General features: G+C 43.1%; 1 protein-coding gene across 7 annotated transcripts in view; it reads left to right on the top strand.

Annotated features, from left to right (window-relative positions):
• ABCC9 (ATP binding cassette subfamily C member 9) overlaps nucleotides 1-13616 on the top strand; it is a 220390-nt gene that overhangs the window by 132635 nt on the left and 74139 nt on the right. For all 7 annotated transcript variants that reach the window (XM_073621428.1, XM_073621425.1, XM_073621426.1 and 4 more), the window contains one exon: nucleotides 5077-5178. In XM_073621428.1, coding sequence (XP_073477529.1) covers nucleotides 5077-5178 — 102 coding nt within the window. The remainder of the gene's footprint in view (nucleotides 1-5076; nucleotides 5179-13616) is intronic.

Here is a 13616-nt window from a genome sequence, read left to right as displayed (position 1 = left end):
CCCCAGACTGGGGAGCTCCCTCAAAGGCCACGACAGCCTAGCACTCCATTTCCAGCTTCCTCCCGAACAACTCCTCCCCAGCTAGGCTGACCCTGGGTGTTTAAGGAGGCCTGCCCCCTGCCAATCCAGGTTGCTGCCAGCTGCCAGCCAAGTCTGTAAATTTACCTACACTAACAAAAATCTATCCACTACCACTTCTATCACACTAGAGTGTGCTACACATGACAATATATATTATATTACTAAATATAATATTTTAAACAATGTACAATTTGCTTTTTTGATTCCAGCCAGTATGCATGGGGGATCTGCTATTAAAGGGGTAGTAAAGTCCACTTTTGAACTTGTACCTACACATTTTTATAAGTGCGTGTAAAATATAGCATCTATTTTCAGCAAACATCTTGTATCCTGCAAAATCAAGTTGCACAGAAAGATGTGTGCAATGGCATCCTATGTATTTCTCTCAGCTCAGGATTCCTTTAGCAGAACAGTTTCTCTAACAGCGATGTTCTTTGAGTCTCTAATCATTTACAAGAATGAATAATAAACATTTGGTGTGTGAGAAAGACAGACATTAATCTGTTTAGCAGCAGATCCCTATAACACCTTCTAGGGCTTTTATCTTTTATTTTTAGCTTGTGGTGCCATCCACTCCATCGTTTAATGTTTAGTCTAAATCAGCTTTTCTCAACCTTTTCAACACAAAAGAACTCTTGAAATAACTTTTCAGTCTCAGGGAACTCCTGCTAATAATTACTATATTTACAGCTCATAGTACATTAGGATGATGGTCATTGGGAGGAATCCCCTATTACAGATAGCTAAAAAGATATACAGTATCTCACAAAAGTGAGTTGTCATGTGACAACACTGAAGAAATGACACTTTGCTACAATGTAAAGTAGTGTGTGTACAGCTTTATTATTATTATAAAGGATTTATATAGCGCCCACGGGTTTACACAGCGCTTTACAACATTAGGGTATACAGTACAATTACAATACAATTCAATACAGGGGGGAATCAGAGGGCCCTGCTCTTTAGAGCTTACAATCTAGCAGGGAGGGTCAAGTTATACAAAAGGGTAATAGCTGTGGGGATGAGCTAATGGAGAAAATAGTGCAATTGTTAGATGGAGGCAGGATAGGCTTCTCTGAAGAGGAAAGTTTTCAGGGATCGCCTAAAAGTGGATAAATTTGGAGACAGTCTGACAGATTGGGGTAGCGAATTCCAGAGGATGGGCGAGGCTCGGGAGAAGTCCTGGAGGTGGATATGGGAGGAGGTGATGAGGGAGCTAGATAGCAGGAGGTCTTGGGAGGAACGAAGAGGGCGATTAGGTTGGTATTTTGAGACTAGGCTAGTGATGTAGCTGGGGGCAGAGTTGTGGATGGCTTTAAAACTTAATGTTAGTGTTTTGAATTTAATTCATTGGGCAAGTGGCAGCCAATGGAGGGATTGGCAGAGAGGGGTAGCAGGCACTGTGCGGTTTGTAAGGTGGAAGAGTCTGGCAGCAGCATTCATGATGGACTGAATGGGGGATAGTCTATTTAAAGGTAAGCCAATGAGGAGGGAGTTTCAGTAGTCGAGAGATAACCAGGGAGTGAATCAGGAGCTTTGTGGTTTCCTTGGATTGAAAGGGACGTAGTTTAGAGATGTTGCGGAGGTTGAGGCGGCAAGCTTTGGAAAGTGATTGGATGTGGGGCCGAAAGGAGAGTTCAGAGTCCAGGATAACACCTAGCACCCTGACATGTGGGGATGGGTGGATGGTTGTGCCGTTGCTCTTGACAGATAAGTCAGGGGAAGGGGCACGTGGGGGAGGAAATATTATAAGCTCGGTTTTGGACAAGTTGAGTTTGAGGAAGAAGTGTGACATCAATACAGATATGTCTGTTAGTAAGTTAGTGATGCGTGAAGAGACTGATGGAGTGAGTTGAGGGGTGGAGAGAAATATTTGTGTGTCGTCAGCGTAGAAATGATATTGAAAGTCGTGAGAGGCTATCAGCTGACCCAGGGAAGAGGTGTAGATTGAAAATAAAAGAGGTCCAAGAACAGAACCTTAGGGGACCCCGATGGAGAAGGGAAGAGGAGTGGAGGAAGTAGAATTGTAAGTGACACTGAAGGTGCGTTGGGATAGGTAGGATGAGAGCCACTGAAGAGCACAGTCACGGAGACCAAGGGAGTAAAGTTTTTTGAGGAGGAGGGGGTGGTCAGCTTGTATAACAGTGTAAATTTGCTGTCCGCTCAAAATAACTCAACACACAGCCATTAATGTCTAAACCGCTGGCAACAAAAGTGAGTACACCCCTAAGTGAAATTGTCCAAATTGGGCCGAATTAGCCATTTTCCTACCCCGGTGTCATGTGACATGTTAGTGTTACAAGGTGTCAGGTGTTAATGGGGAGCAGGTGTGTTAAATTTGGTGTTATCGCTCTCACTCTCTCATGCTGGTCACTGGAAGTTCAACATGGCACCTCATGGCAAAGACCTATCTGAGGATGTAATAAAAAGAATCATTGCTCTACATAAAGATGTCCAAGGCTATAAGATTGCCAAGACCGTGAAACTGAGCTGCAGCATGGGGGCCAAGACCATACAGTGGTCTAACAGGACAGGTTCCACTCAGAACAGGCCTCACCGTGGATGACCAAAGAAGTTAAGTGCACGTGCTCAGCGTCATATCCAGAGGTTGTCTTTGGGAAATCGACGTGTGAGTGCTGCCAGCATTGCTGCAGAGGTTGAAGGGGTGGGGGGTCAGCCTGTCAGTGCTCAGAACATACGCCACACACTGCATCAAATTAGTCTGCATGGATGCCATTCCAGAAGGAATCCTCTTCTGATGATGATGCACAAGAAAGCCTGCAACCAGTTTGCTTAAGACAAGCAGAGTAAGGACATGGATTACTGGACCCATGTCCTGTGGTCTGGTGAGACCAAGATAAATTTATTTGGTTCAGATGGTGTCAAGCGTGTGTGGCAGCAACCATGTGAAGAGTACAAAGACAAGTGTGTCTTGCCTACAGTCAATCATGGTGGTGGGAGTGTCATGGTCTGGGGCTGCATGAGTGCACTGGGGAGCTACAGTTCATTGAGGGAACCATGAATACCAACATGTACTGTAACATACTGAAGCAGAGCATGATCTCCTCCCTTCAGAGACTGGGCCGCAGGGCAGTATTCCAAAATGATAATGACCCTAAACTCACCTCCAAGACGACCACTGCCTTGATAAAGAAACTGAGGGTAAAAGTGATGGACTGGCCAACCAGACCTAAACCCTATTGATTATCTGTGGGGCATACAGAAGGTGGAGGAGTGCAAGGTCTCTAACATCCACCAGCTCCGTAATGTCGTCATGGAGGAGCAGAAGAGGACTCCAGTGGCAACCTGTGAAGCTCTGGTGAACTCCATGCAAAAGAGGGTTAAGGCAGGGCTGGAAAATAATGGTGGCCACACAAAATATTGACACTTTGGGTCCAATTTAGACATTTTCACTTAGGGGTGTACTCACTTTTGTTGCCAGTGGTTTAGACATTAATGGCTGTGTGTTGAGTTATTTTGTGGGGACAGTAAATTTACATTGTTATACAAGCTGTACACTCACTACTCGCTACATTGTAGCAAAGTGTCATTTCTTCAGTGTTGTCACATGAAAAGATGTAATAAAATATTTACAAAAATGTGAGGGGTGTGAGAAACTGTATATATTATCTGTGCGTCATTGCTCAAGGAACCCCTAGCAAGCTCTGGAGGAATTCTATGGTTCCACTGAACCCTGGTTGAGAAAGGCTGGTCTAAAATCATATTCTCTTTCACTTACATGATGTTTGCAAAGGCTAAACTATTTTTTATTTCATTTTATTTTGTTGTCAATTGATTGAGTGTATGTGATTCTCTTTTCAAAGCTGTGACTGAAGATCTTGAGTTAAAGAAAATGGTAATCATTAAAATAAAAGGGCAACAAACAGGCTATCATTACAAAATGTGGGCAATCGTTACAATGTATGAGCAACAAACAGGAAATTGATGCAATACAAGGGCAACAAATGGGCTGCAATTACAATATGTTGGTAACAAATGGCAATATTACAAAATGAGAGCAAAAAACAAGCTGTGGTAACAATATGTGACCAACAAATAGGCGATTGTTACAATATAAGGACAACAAATGAGCAATTGTTATAATATGTGTGCAACAATTGGGCAATTGATAAAATATGAGGACAACAAACAGGCTATTGTTGCATTTCATGGGCAATAGATGGGCAATTGCTACAACACCAGAGCAGCACACAGGCTGTTGTTACAGTATGTTGACAACAAAGTGACAATTGCTACAATGCACAAGCAACAAATGGCCAATCTTTACAATATGAGAGTAACAAACAGGCAACTGCTGCAATGCAATGGCAACAAATGGGCAATTGTTACAATACAAGGGCAACAGATGAGCAATTGTTACAATACAAGGTCAACAGATGGGCAAGTGCTACAACAGCAGGGTGACACACAGGCTGTTGTTACAATAGGTTGGCAACAAACAGGCAATTGTTACAATGCAAGGGCAACAAATGAGCAGTTGTTACAATACAAGAGCAACAAATGGGCAGGGGTCACATTACACAGACAACAAATAGGTAGTTGTTAAAATGCATGGGCAACAAATGGGCTATTGTTACAATATAAGGCAACAAAGAGACAATAGTTACAATATGTGAGCAATAGATGGGTAGCTGTCACAATTTATAGGTGCCCTTATGCAGAAACTTAGGGCCCCTACAGTCATACATGTATTGTACAATATAAGCAAATCGTCTTCCCCAGGGATGGTTGGTGTACACTCACTTCATTTTCTGATGTCCACTCTGAGATCTCCCTAGCTCTTCCCAAATGGCCTGGCCAAACTTGTTGCCTTTTCTGGGGAGAAACACCAACCATATGTGCCATTTCCTGATGATAAAATTGGCAGCAAGTCCCATTTATTCTCAGCATGTCAGTACAATACTCACCAGGTGACAATCTTTTCCAGACTCTGGGGCCCAGCTGGCTCTGATCTTTTTACTCTTCCTTTTTCAGTAAGAACAGAAATTCTGTGGCCTACGCTGGACAGAAGCCCTGGCTGCTCAATGCCACAGTGGAAGAGAACATCACATTTGGGAGTCCCTTCAACAAGCAGAGGTACCAACACATTTTTAGACCACATTAATAACAAGCTAAAACAAGCTAATGGCAGCGCTAAAAAAATTGGTCCTCAATGCGAAAACTTAAAAATAATCATATAATAAAAAAATCTCTAATAGAGTCCATGTACACTTTGATTGCTGATGTGGATGATCCTGAATTAGTTCTTATGGCAGTCTTAAAGAGTAAAATCCTCCAAGCTAGCTGCTTTCATACTATACTATTTCATATCACACGTGCTCGGAAAGAAGAGAGACGGGGGTGTGCAAGAAAACCCCCTCGTGTAAGACTCTTACCGAATCCAACCTTGATTCAAACGTGTTGATCTTAATCAATAGGGAACACCGTCAATGCCCTTCCTTGATGGGCGATCAGAGCAGCTTACCAGTGGATCAGTGTATATAAGCCAAAACAGAAAAGGGCAAACATAGCGTAATCCCATTTAACACATTTTATTAAAGATAAAAAGGAAGGGGAAGACAGAAATGTAATATAAAATCCCCCTTCAGGGTGTACACTTACAAACTAAAAGATAAAACAAGCGATATTCAAAGTTCACATCAGGCTGTCAGCGTCTTTTTGCTGCTAAAGATAGGAACCTCCTGGCTTCCCTTGAATGGCCTGGTGTGTGTACGTCGTGTAGCTCCACCCTCTTTATAGACCACCCACACCATTACACTGAAATACATAGTGTATAAATACATACTGACACCCACTGGCAGACTGACACTAGAAGCCCGAGCATGCACTGTTCCATAAAGAGACTCATTCCGGCCAGCATGAAGAATAATCAGAATCTGCATCTCACTGCTGAATTTTGACATTTTTCATACATTGGTTTTTAGTTCTTTCAATCATGGAGGTTCAGCATCACATGTGGGTGTTACATAGGGCAGCCTGCATGCAGATACAGTCTACCTAGTAAAGCCCACTCCTCCAGACTGACATCCACCAATAAAAGCATTTTATTATTTGCATAACTCCCTCCAAGACCCAGCCCACTGCTTTCATCCGGGAGCTCTGCTCTGGAAAGGAGTACTGAGGTAGGGTGCTGTGATGTTTTCTGGAAGCTATGTACAACACCCTGCTGGACCCTCCCACCATTCATGATCTGCCTGCATAACATAGAGAAGCACAGAGATCCTATGATGATGTAATATAAAGAGAAAAGTTTTATTGTTGATGAGTGGGGATTTTCATCTTAGTCCAGTCATTTAGGCCATATATGGGGTCTAATTTACTAAAGGCAAATAGACCGTTCACTTTGCAAGTGCTGTTGCACTCTGCAAGGGAATTTCCTCCAGAGCTTAGCAAATGAGGGGACGCTCTGCTGATTTCCATCGTCCAATCATGCGCAACAAAAAAGCTGTTTTTTATTTTCCTTGCATGTAATTGGGTATTCTTTGCAAAGTGGACCTTTACCTCATTTATTAAGCTTTAGAGAAAATTTCCTTGCAGAGTACAACTACTCTTGCAAAGTGAACAGTCTACAGTAAAACCTTGGACTGCAAGCATAATTTGTCCCAGAAACATGCTTGTAATCCAAAGCACTTGTATATCAAAGCAAATTTCCCTATAAGAAATAATGGAGGGGGGGCGCATGCGCGAGGCTCAGCATGGAGGACGTTACCTCTTAGAGCTCCGCACTTCCCGCCGCAGAATCGGGACCGTATAACGTCCTCAGACCGCCTAACCGCATCCGAATACCGGCGATCACCCCCAGCGTCACCCGAGCCACAACCGGGATGGTTTTGACGGGTCACAAGGGTAAACAAAAGACCAAACCGATCAAGGAGGCCTTAGCCCGCGCCTCATCCAAGATGGCGGCGAAAGCTCTCTCCAAACAGCAAACTGCATCTCCAGCCAGAACGGAGCAGGCAGACAGTGAGGAGGATGATGCTGCAGACTCTATATACAGCGGTTCTCCTATCCCTGCACAACAAGGTATGTCACAGCCTGATTTTCTAAAACACATGGAGAAGATGTTAAACAAGGCTCTGAAAGCCACATCTGACCAAATAACAAATAGACTGTCACGGGAGATACGAGAACTAGGCCAGCGCACAGCAGACCTGGAAACCAGAGTAGATGATATAGAACTCACTATACAAGAACATGCTCAGGAACAGGCAGCCCTCCGTGAGGAAAATGCTACATTGCTCTCACGTTTAGAGGACGCCGAGAACAGATCTCGCAGGTCAAATTTACGCCTCCGGGGTATCCCAGAAGTGGTTGAGGATATACAATCCTTCACTACAGCCCTTTTCCAGGAACTTTGTCCTTCCATACCCATTGAACGCCTGGAATTTGACAGAATTCACAGGGCGCTTACCCGTCGCCAACAAGACGGCCCTCCACGGGACATAATAATTAAGCTGCACTTTTTCCGCACTAAAGAACAACTACTCGCAGCAGCCCGGAATAAAGACGCTCTCCAGTTCCAAGACCACAACTACCAACTTTTTTCTGACCTGGCACCCCTTACCATTGCTAAACGGCGAGCCATGAAGCCGCAATTACAAATCCTGATACAGCATCAGATAAAGTATACCTGGCGTTTCCCCTTTTCTCTTCAGTTCACGTACCAGGGGCAGCAACACTCCTCCACATCCCCAGAAGCACTGCAGCGTCTTCTTGAATCACTACACCTGTCGCCCCCTGCTCATCAATCCGAAACTGCACTACCACGTACTCCAGCCCGCTCTGCACCCTACCCTTACATCGCCACTCCTAAACGGAACCAAGCTGGTCCTTCCTCGATCCGAAAAGGAACACCGTCTCGTCAAGCAAGCCTTTTTGATCCTAAAGCACACACGTCTCGCTGAAGAACCTAACATCCATTACTCTTATTCAACACTTCAGGAGAACTCCTGGTTTCACGGTTGATGTCTCAATGAACTGAGATAGTTGTGAAAAAATTTTTCTTTTTTTTTTTTTTTTTTTCTCTTTTCTTTTATATATATTTTTTTTTTTTTTTTTATTTTTTCTATTCTTTTTATTATTTTACACCACCGAGACTCAGACGTTTGTGTCCTGGTAAGATTTCTCACTGTTATGGGACTCAACATATATGATCCCCCTATTCCCACTATAGGGTGTAAATGTTCTGAATACTCTGTTTTCTTTTTTATTTTCTTTTTGCTTTGTTTGGTTTAATCTTGCTTGTTTAACCTAAGGTTTCAAAGATGCTAACTATACAACTTGTATAGGCATAGTTAAGTTGATTTCAATTACTTTTAGATCCCCTCATCCCCTCTGGTGATTCTGAATTCAGATGTACCACTTGTTTGGCACTGAAACCTTTCTCACCAAAGTGGGGTTATTGCCGATACCTCACAACTAAATACAATAACACGGTCTTAGTGTATACTGTTTGTATTGTTTGAGCACTACAGTTCCTTAACTTTTCCCGACCTGCGGCGGGGAATCGTCACTGCACCCCCCTATAGGATGCACATGCTCCCTCGCCAGCTGGCTGGTCTGGAAGTATGGGCATCTACCTGTTGGGCTAACATGTCCAACGCACCAAGTGTTATTACACTTCCTTACTTTATTTACAAAAAACATGCTCTATCCTCTCTCCTCTCCTTTTTCTTTTCCTCACACCTTTTTTTTCCATTTCCTTCCCCATTCTCTACTAGGTCGGGTGGGCCGCATGATCCTCAGACATCTACCCTTAGTATTTTTCCCTACCCACATCAATGGCCCCTCTGAACATACTCTCCCTTAATGTTAAGGGACTCAACTCCCCAAATAAAAGGGTTAAGGCCTTTCGCACCTTCGCACACCTGAAAGCCAGCGTAGTAGCCCTACAGGAAACACACTTTACAATCCAGGCAACCCCTAAATACTTCAGTTCTAAATACCCCCAAGTGTTCTCTGCCTCGGCTGCCACTAAACAACGTGGCGTCCTCATTGCATTTCACCGCACCCTTCCATTCACCCTAACAAAAGAAATTAAAGACCCTGAAGGTCGCTATATTATTTTAGTTGGTCATTTACAAGACGTGATGTCCACTATAGTCTCTTACTATGCCCCCAATAACAATCCTAATCCCTTCTTCAAACATCTCCTACAAGTAATACGAACACATTGCAAGGGCTCCCTTTTTATATGCGGTGATTCCAATCAAGTGCTACATCCACACCTTGACAAATCTCCTTATACCCCTGAACAATATTCCCCTTCTATATTATTTCGCAAAATATTCCAGCAAGCCTCTTTATTAGACACATGGAGAGAATGTAACCCAGCCAAGAAAAACTTTACTTTTTATTCATACCCACACAAATCCTTTTCAAGGATCGATCATATCTTTATACCTGTTGCATCTTCACCAACCCTACTCCACTCAAGCATTATTCCAATTACTTGGTCAGACCACTGTGCAGTGATCACAACTGTCTCTGCCCTGATCCCTCAGTCTAGAGACCGTACATGGTGTATAAATGAGGCATACTTAACTAACCAATCATACTGTTTCGATATAGAACTGGCTCTCAAAGAATACATAAAACATAATTCCACTCCTGATATCTCACCAGTCCTATTATGGGAGGCACACAAACCCGTAATTAGAGGGACCTGCATATCTGTATCTACTCACCTTAAAAGAGATAAAAAACTTAGAATTCAGCAATTGGAGGCGGATTTTCACCGCCTCTTCCTCCAATTCCAATCCACTCCAACTGAACCTCACAGAATTCTGTTAGAAAGGACGAAAACAGAGTTGGACCTGCTCTTGGCAGAATCAGCAGACAAAGCCATTCGCAGATCCAACCACACAATCTATAATAAAGCCAACAAGCCAGATACTTTCCTCGCATTGAGACTACGTCAACCGGAAAGAATACACAATCCCATCAGGCTCAAATTGGCCAAAGATAACTTCACGAGCAATCCAGTGAAGGTGCTTTCTGAATTCCGCAGAAAGCTAGCTGAACTATATACCCCAACACGTACCTTCTCGGCGACACAAGCTGAGGTATTGTTTCAAAACATTACATTCCCGAAGTTGTCGGAGGCCAATAAAGAGTCTATGGAATGTCCCATCACGTCCGAAGAAGTTCTTATTGCTATAAAGTCTCTTAAACCACACAAAAGACCGGGCCCCGACGGTCTTTCTGCTTCATATTTTAAAAAATTTGCTCCCATTCTAGCCCCCCTTCTCACTAACACTTTTAACGCTCTCCTTAAACAACACTCCTTTGGTCGGGACACGTTGACAGCCATTATCTCTATGATACCTAAGCCTAACTCAGACAATTCTCTGTGGTCAAATTATAGGCCTATATCCCTACTTAATCTAGACATAAAGATTCTAGCCAAAATTATGGCATTACGCCTCAACCCAATTATAGGTGGCCTTATACACAAAGACCAAGTAGGCTTCATTCCAAAACGTCAGGCCAGTGATAATATCCGTCGTGTCATCCTGCTCCAACACCTAGCTCGAACACGCCAAATCCCTATGCATCTCCTCTCTCTTGACATTCGTAAGGCATTCGACACTGTTTCTTGGCCTTACCTCCACTATATACTACAAAGATGGGGATTTGGCCCTAACTTTTTACAATGGGTAGACTCCCTTTACAACCAACCACGAGCATATGTTAAATATTCAGGATACCGTTCGGACTACTTTCAAATACAACGAGGCACAAGACAAGGGTGCCCCCTCTCCCCTCTAGTGTTCGCATTAGCGATCGAACCACTAGCAGCTCTCCTTAGAGCAAACCCAAATATTAAAGGCTTAGAGGTAGCCTCTACATCACATAAATTATGCCTATTTGCCGACGATGCACTATTATTTGTCACATCCCCACGAACCACACTTCCGAATCTAATTCACCTTCTAGATAAATTTGCGCTAATATCTGGATTGGAAGTCAATCAATCTAAATCTAAGGCCCTCAACGTGTCCCTACCGCATTCAGAATTAGAACATTTACGAGAACTCTTCCCTTTCACCTGGTCAACGTCCACAATTGCCTACCTTGGTATCAAGCTAGCTAGCGACCCAAACCACCTGTTCCGAGCCAACTACCTCCCTATGTTAAAACACATAACCAGTTTACTAGAATCTTGGCGCCCACTATGTATCTCATGGTTAGGCCGGATTGCGGCTGTAAAAATGTCTATGCTACCAAAACTACTTTATTTATATAGAGTCCTCCCGATTCCTATTCCCTCATACTACCACCGCATCATTCAGACAAAAGTGTCCAAATATATCTGGGGCTCTACTAGACCTAGAGTAGCTAAAGCTATACTACTTCGTAGTAAACTCAAGGGAGGGTTGGGTCTACCTAACTTTTTGAGATACTATCATGCAGCTCAGCTAGCCCAGATAACTCTATATCATGCAAAAAGTGAAACTCCACTCTGGGTTAGTTTGGAAGCCATTGACCTTCACCCCCTTAAAGTGTTTAACATATTATGGCTGCCCCCTTCAACGCGAGGCCCAGTCAGTAACCCCATTACAGGACACTCTCTTAAATTGTGGGACAAACTCCGAGGTCCATTTAAATTACAATCCGCTCACTCCCCGTTACTCTCGTTCCTAGACCACCCAAAATTTTATCCGGCCCAAACCAATCCAAGATCGTTTCAAATCTGGCTTAGGGCGGGACTATATCGTGTGTGCGATCTTACCACTGGATCTACCATTAAGACATTTACCTCGCTACAAAACAATGCTGACATTCCCCCTACAGAAATATTTAGATATTTACAGATAACCCACTTTATTCGTACAACTATAGGCACACATACCTCACTAGATGATCTGTCTGTTTTTGAAGGAATCTGCAACTCTGACCCTCATGCTCCGGGACTGATTTCCCTCCTATATACTTACCTGACCTCTCCCCCAACCAACCTTCCCTCTTACGCTGTAAAGTGGTCCACAGACCTCTCATTAGATCTTAATCCAGAGGACTGGTCTGATATCTGGTCCAATACGAAAATATCATCCCACAACATAATAGCTCAAGAAGCGAACTACAAAGTACTCATGAGATGGTACTTGGTCCCGGCCAGGATCTCCAGATTTCTTCCAAGCTATCCTGATACCTGTTTCCGTGGCTGTAACGAAAGGGGTACCCATGTACACATATGGTGGACATGCCCAATAGTACAGGAATTTTGGGCTGCAATATTCCGTATGGCTTCCACCTTATTTCAACATCCAATTGACCCTGACCCGGCTCTTGCATTGCTGAATCTTATCCCCTCGGATCTCACCAGATCCCAGGCCCGTCTTCTCCTTCAGCTCACGACGGCAGCCAAACAAACGATTGCCAGGGCCTGGAAAACCCCAAAACTCGCCCTAGCCGAAGTCACCAATAGGGTCACACAAGCCATGATCCACAGTAAAATAGAAGCAACAATCCTCGACAAAATCCCCCAACATCTTAAAATCTGGAGCTCCTGGGCCGAACACTTCCTACCCCCGGACTTCGACAAACAACTCCTTGAACCATAGATAGGTCACAACAACATTAGACAGACTTAATGATGCTTCTTTGGTTTGTGCGGCCCCCCCGGCCACCCCTCCCTCGTCCACTCCTTATTCCTAATCTCTCACTAACTATCCTATCCCTGTCACTATTCTCACTTTACATTTTCTACTTTATATTTCTCCTCCGGATACATCACTGGTAATGTTTTCTACAACTTACGAAACAACTGCCAGATTTTGAATATGCATATACTCGCAGATGCTCATATCGAGCAAACAAATAAAACTTTAAATTTTTTTTTTTTCTTTTTTGTTATTTCTCCAATACCCCTCTAGTTATTAATAGAAACAGATATGTTACGGCCAAAGATATCTCTGCGAGGAATATCCTCTGGACATTTTATTTCTGATATGTATTTGTTACCTACTGTAATACACATGTCGCAGAACAGAAACCTGTATAATTCTTACTACTACATGTCATATAAATATTGCCTGTTGTAATTCATGTCTGCTTTTCAATAAAAAACTTTGAATACGAAGAAATAATGGAAACTCAAATGATTCATTCCACAACCATTTATTCAAAGGTCCTTCAGTTTAGAGTCCATATAAAAATATTATAGCAATGTGACCAGGTAAAATGTCCATTCACAAATGGAAGCCCCCACAAGGGGATTAGAAGCAAAATCCAGCAGGAGCTACAGAGTATAAAAGTCTTTTTTCAGACATGTTGACGCATCCACCCCTGATGAGTGGTTTTTACCATGAAACGCGTCGGACCTATTCAGGATACAGTCATGACTTCAATCCATCATGTTCCTTTTATACATGTTTATAGCTTTTACCATTATTATCTCCTACTAACCACATGGAGCCCTACATACCGGCCACTAGCACGTGCCTTGACACCAATGTAATATATGCGTATATATATTCAATGTAATCATGTTTTGTACATCAACTCTGCAT

Source organism: Aquarana catesbeiana, linkage group LG03 (genome assembly GCF_042186555.1).
Source record: "Aquarana catesbeiana isolate 2022-GZ linkage group LG03, ASM4218655v1, whole genome shotgun sequence".
NCBI lineage: Eukaryota > Metazoa > Chordata > Amphibia > Anura > Ranidae > Aquarana > Aquarana catesbeiana.
This window is presented reverse-complemented; position numbering and strand designations above follow the sequence as displayed.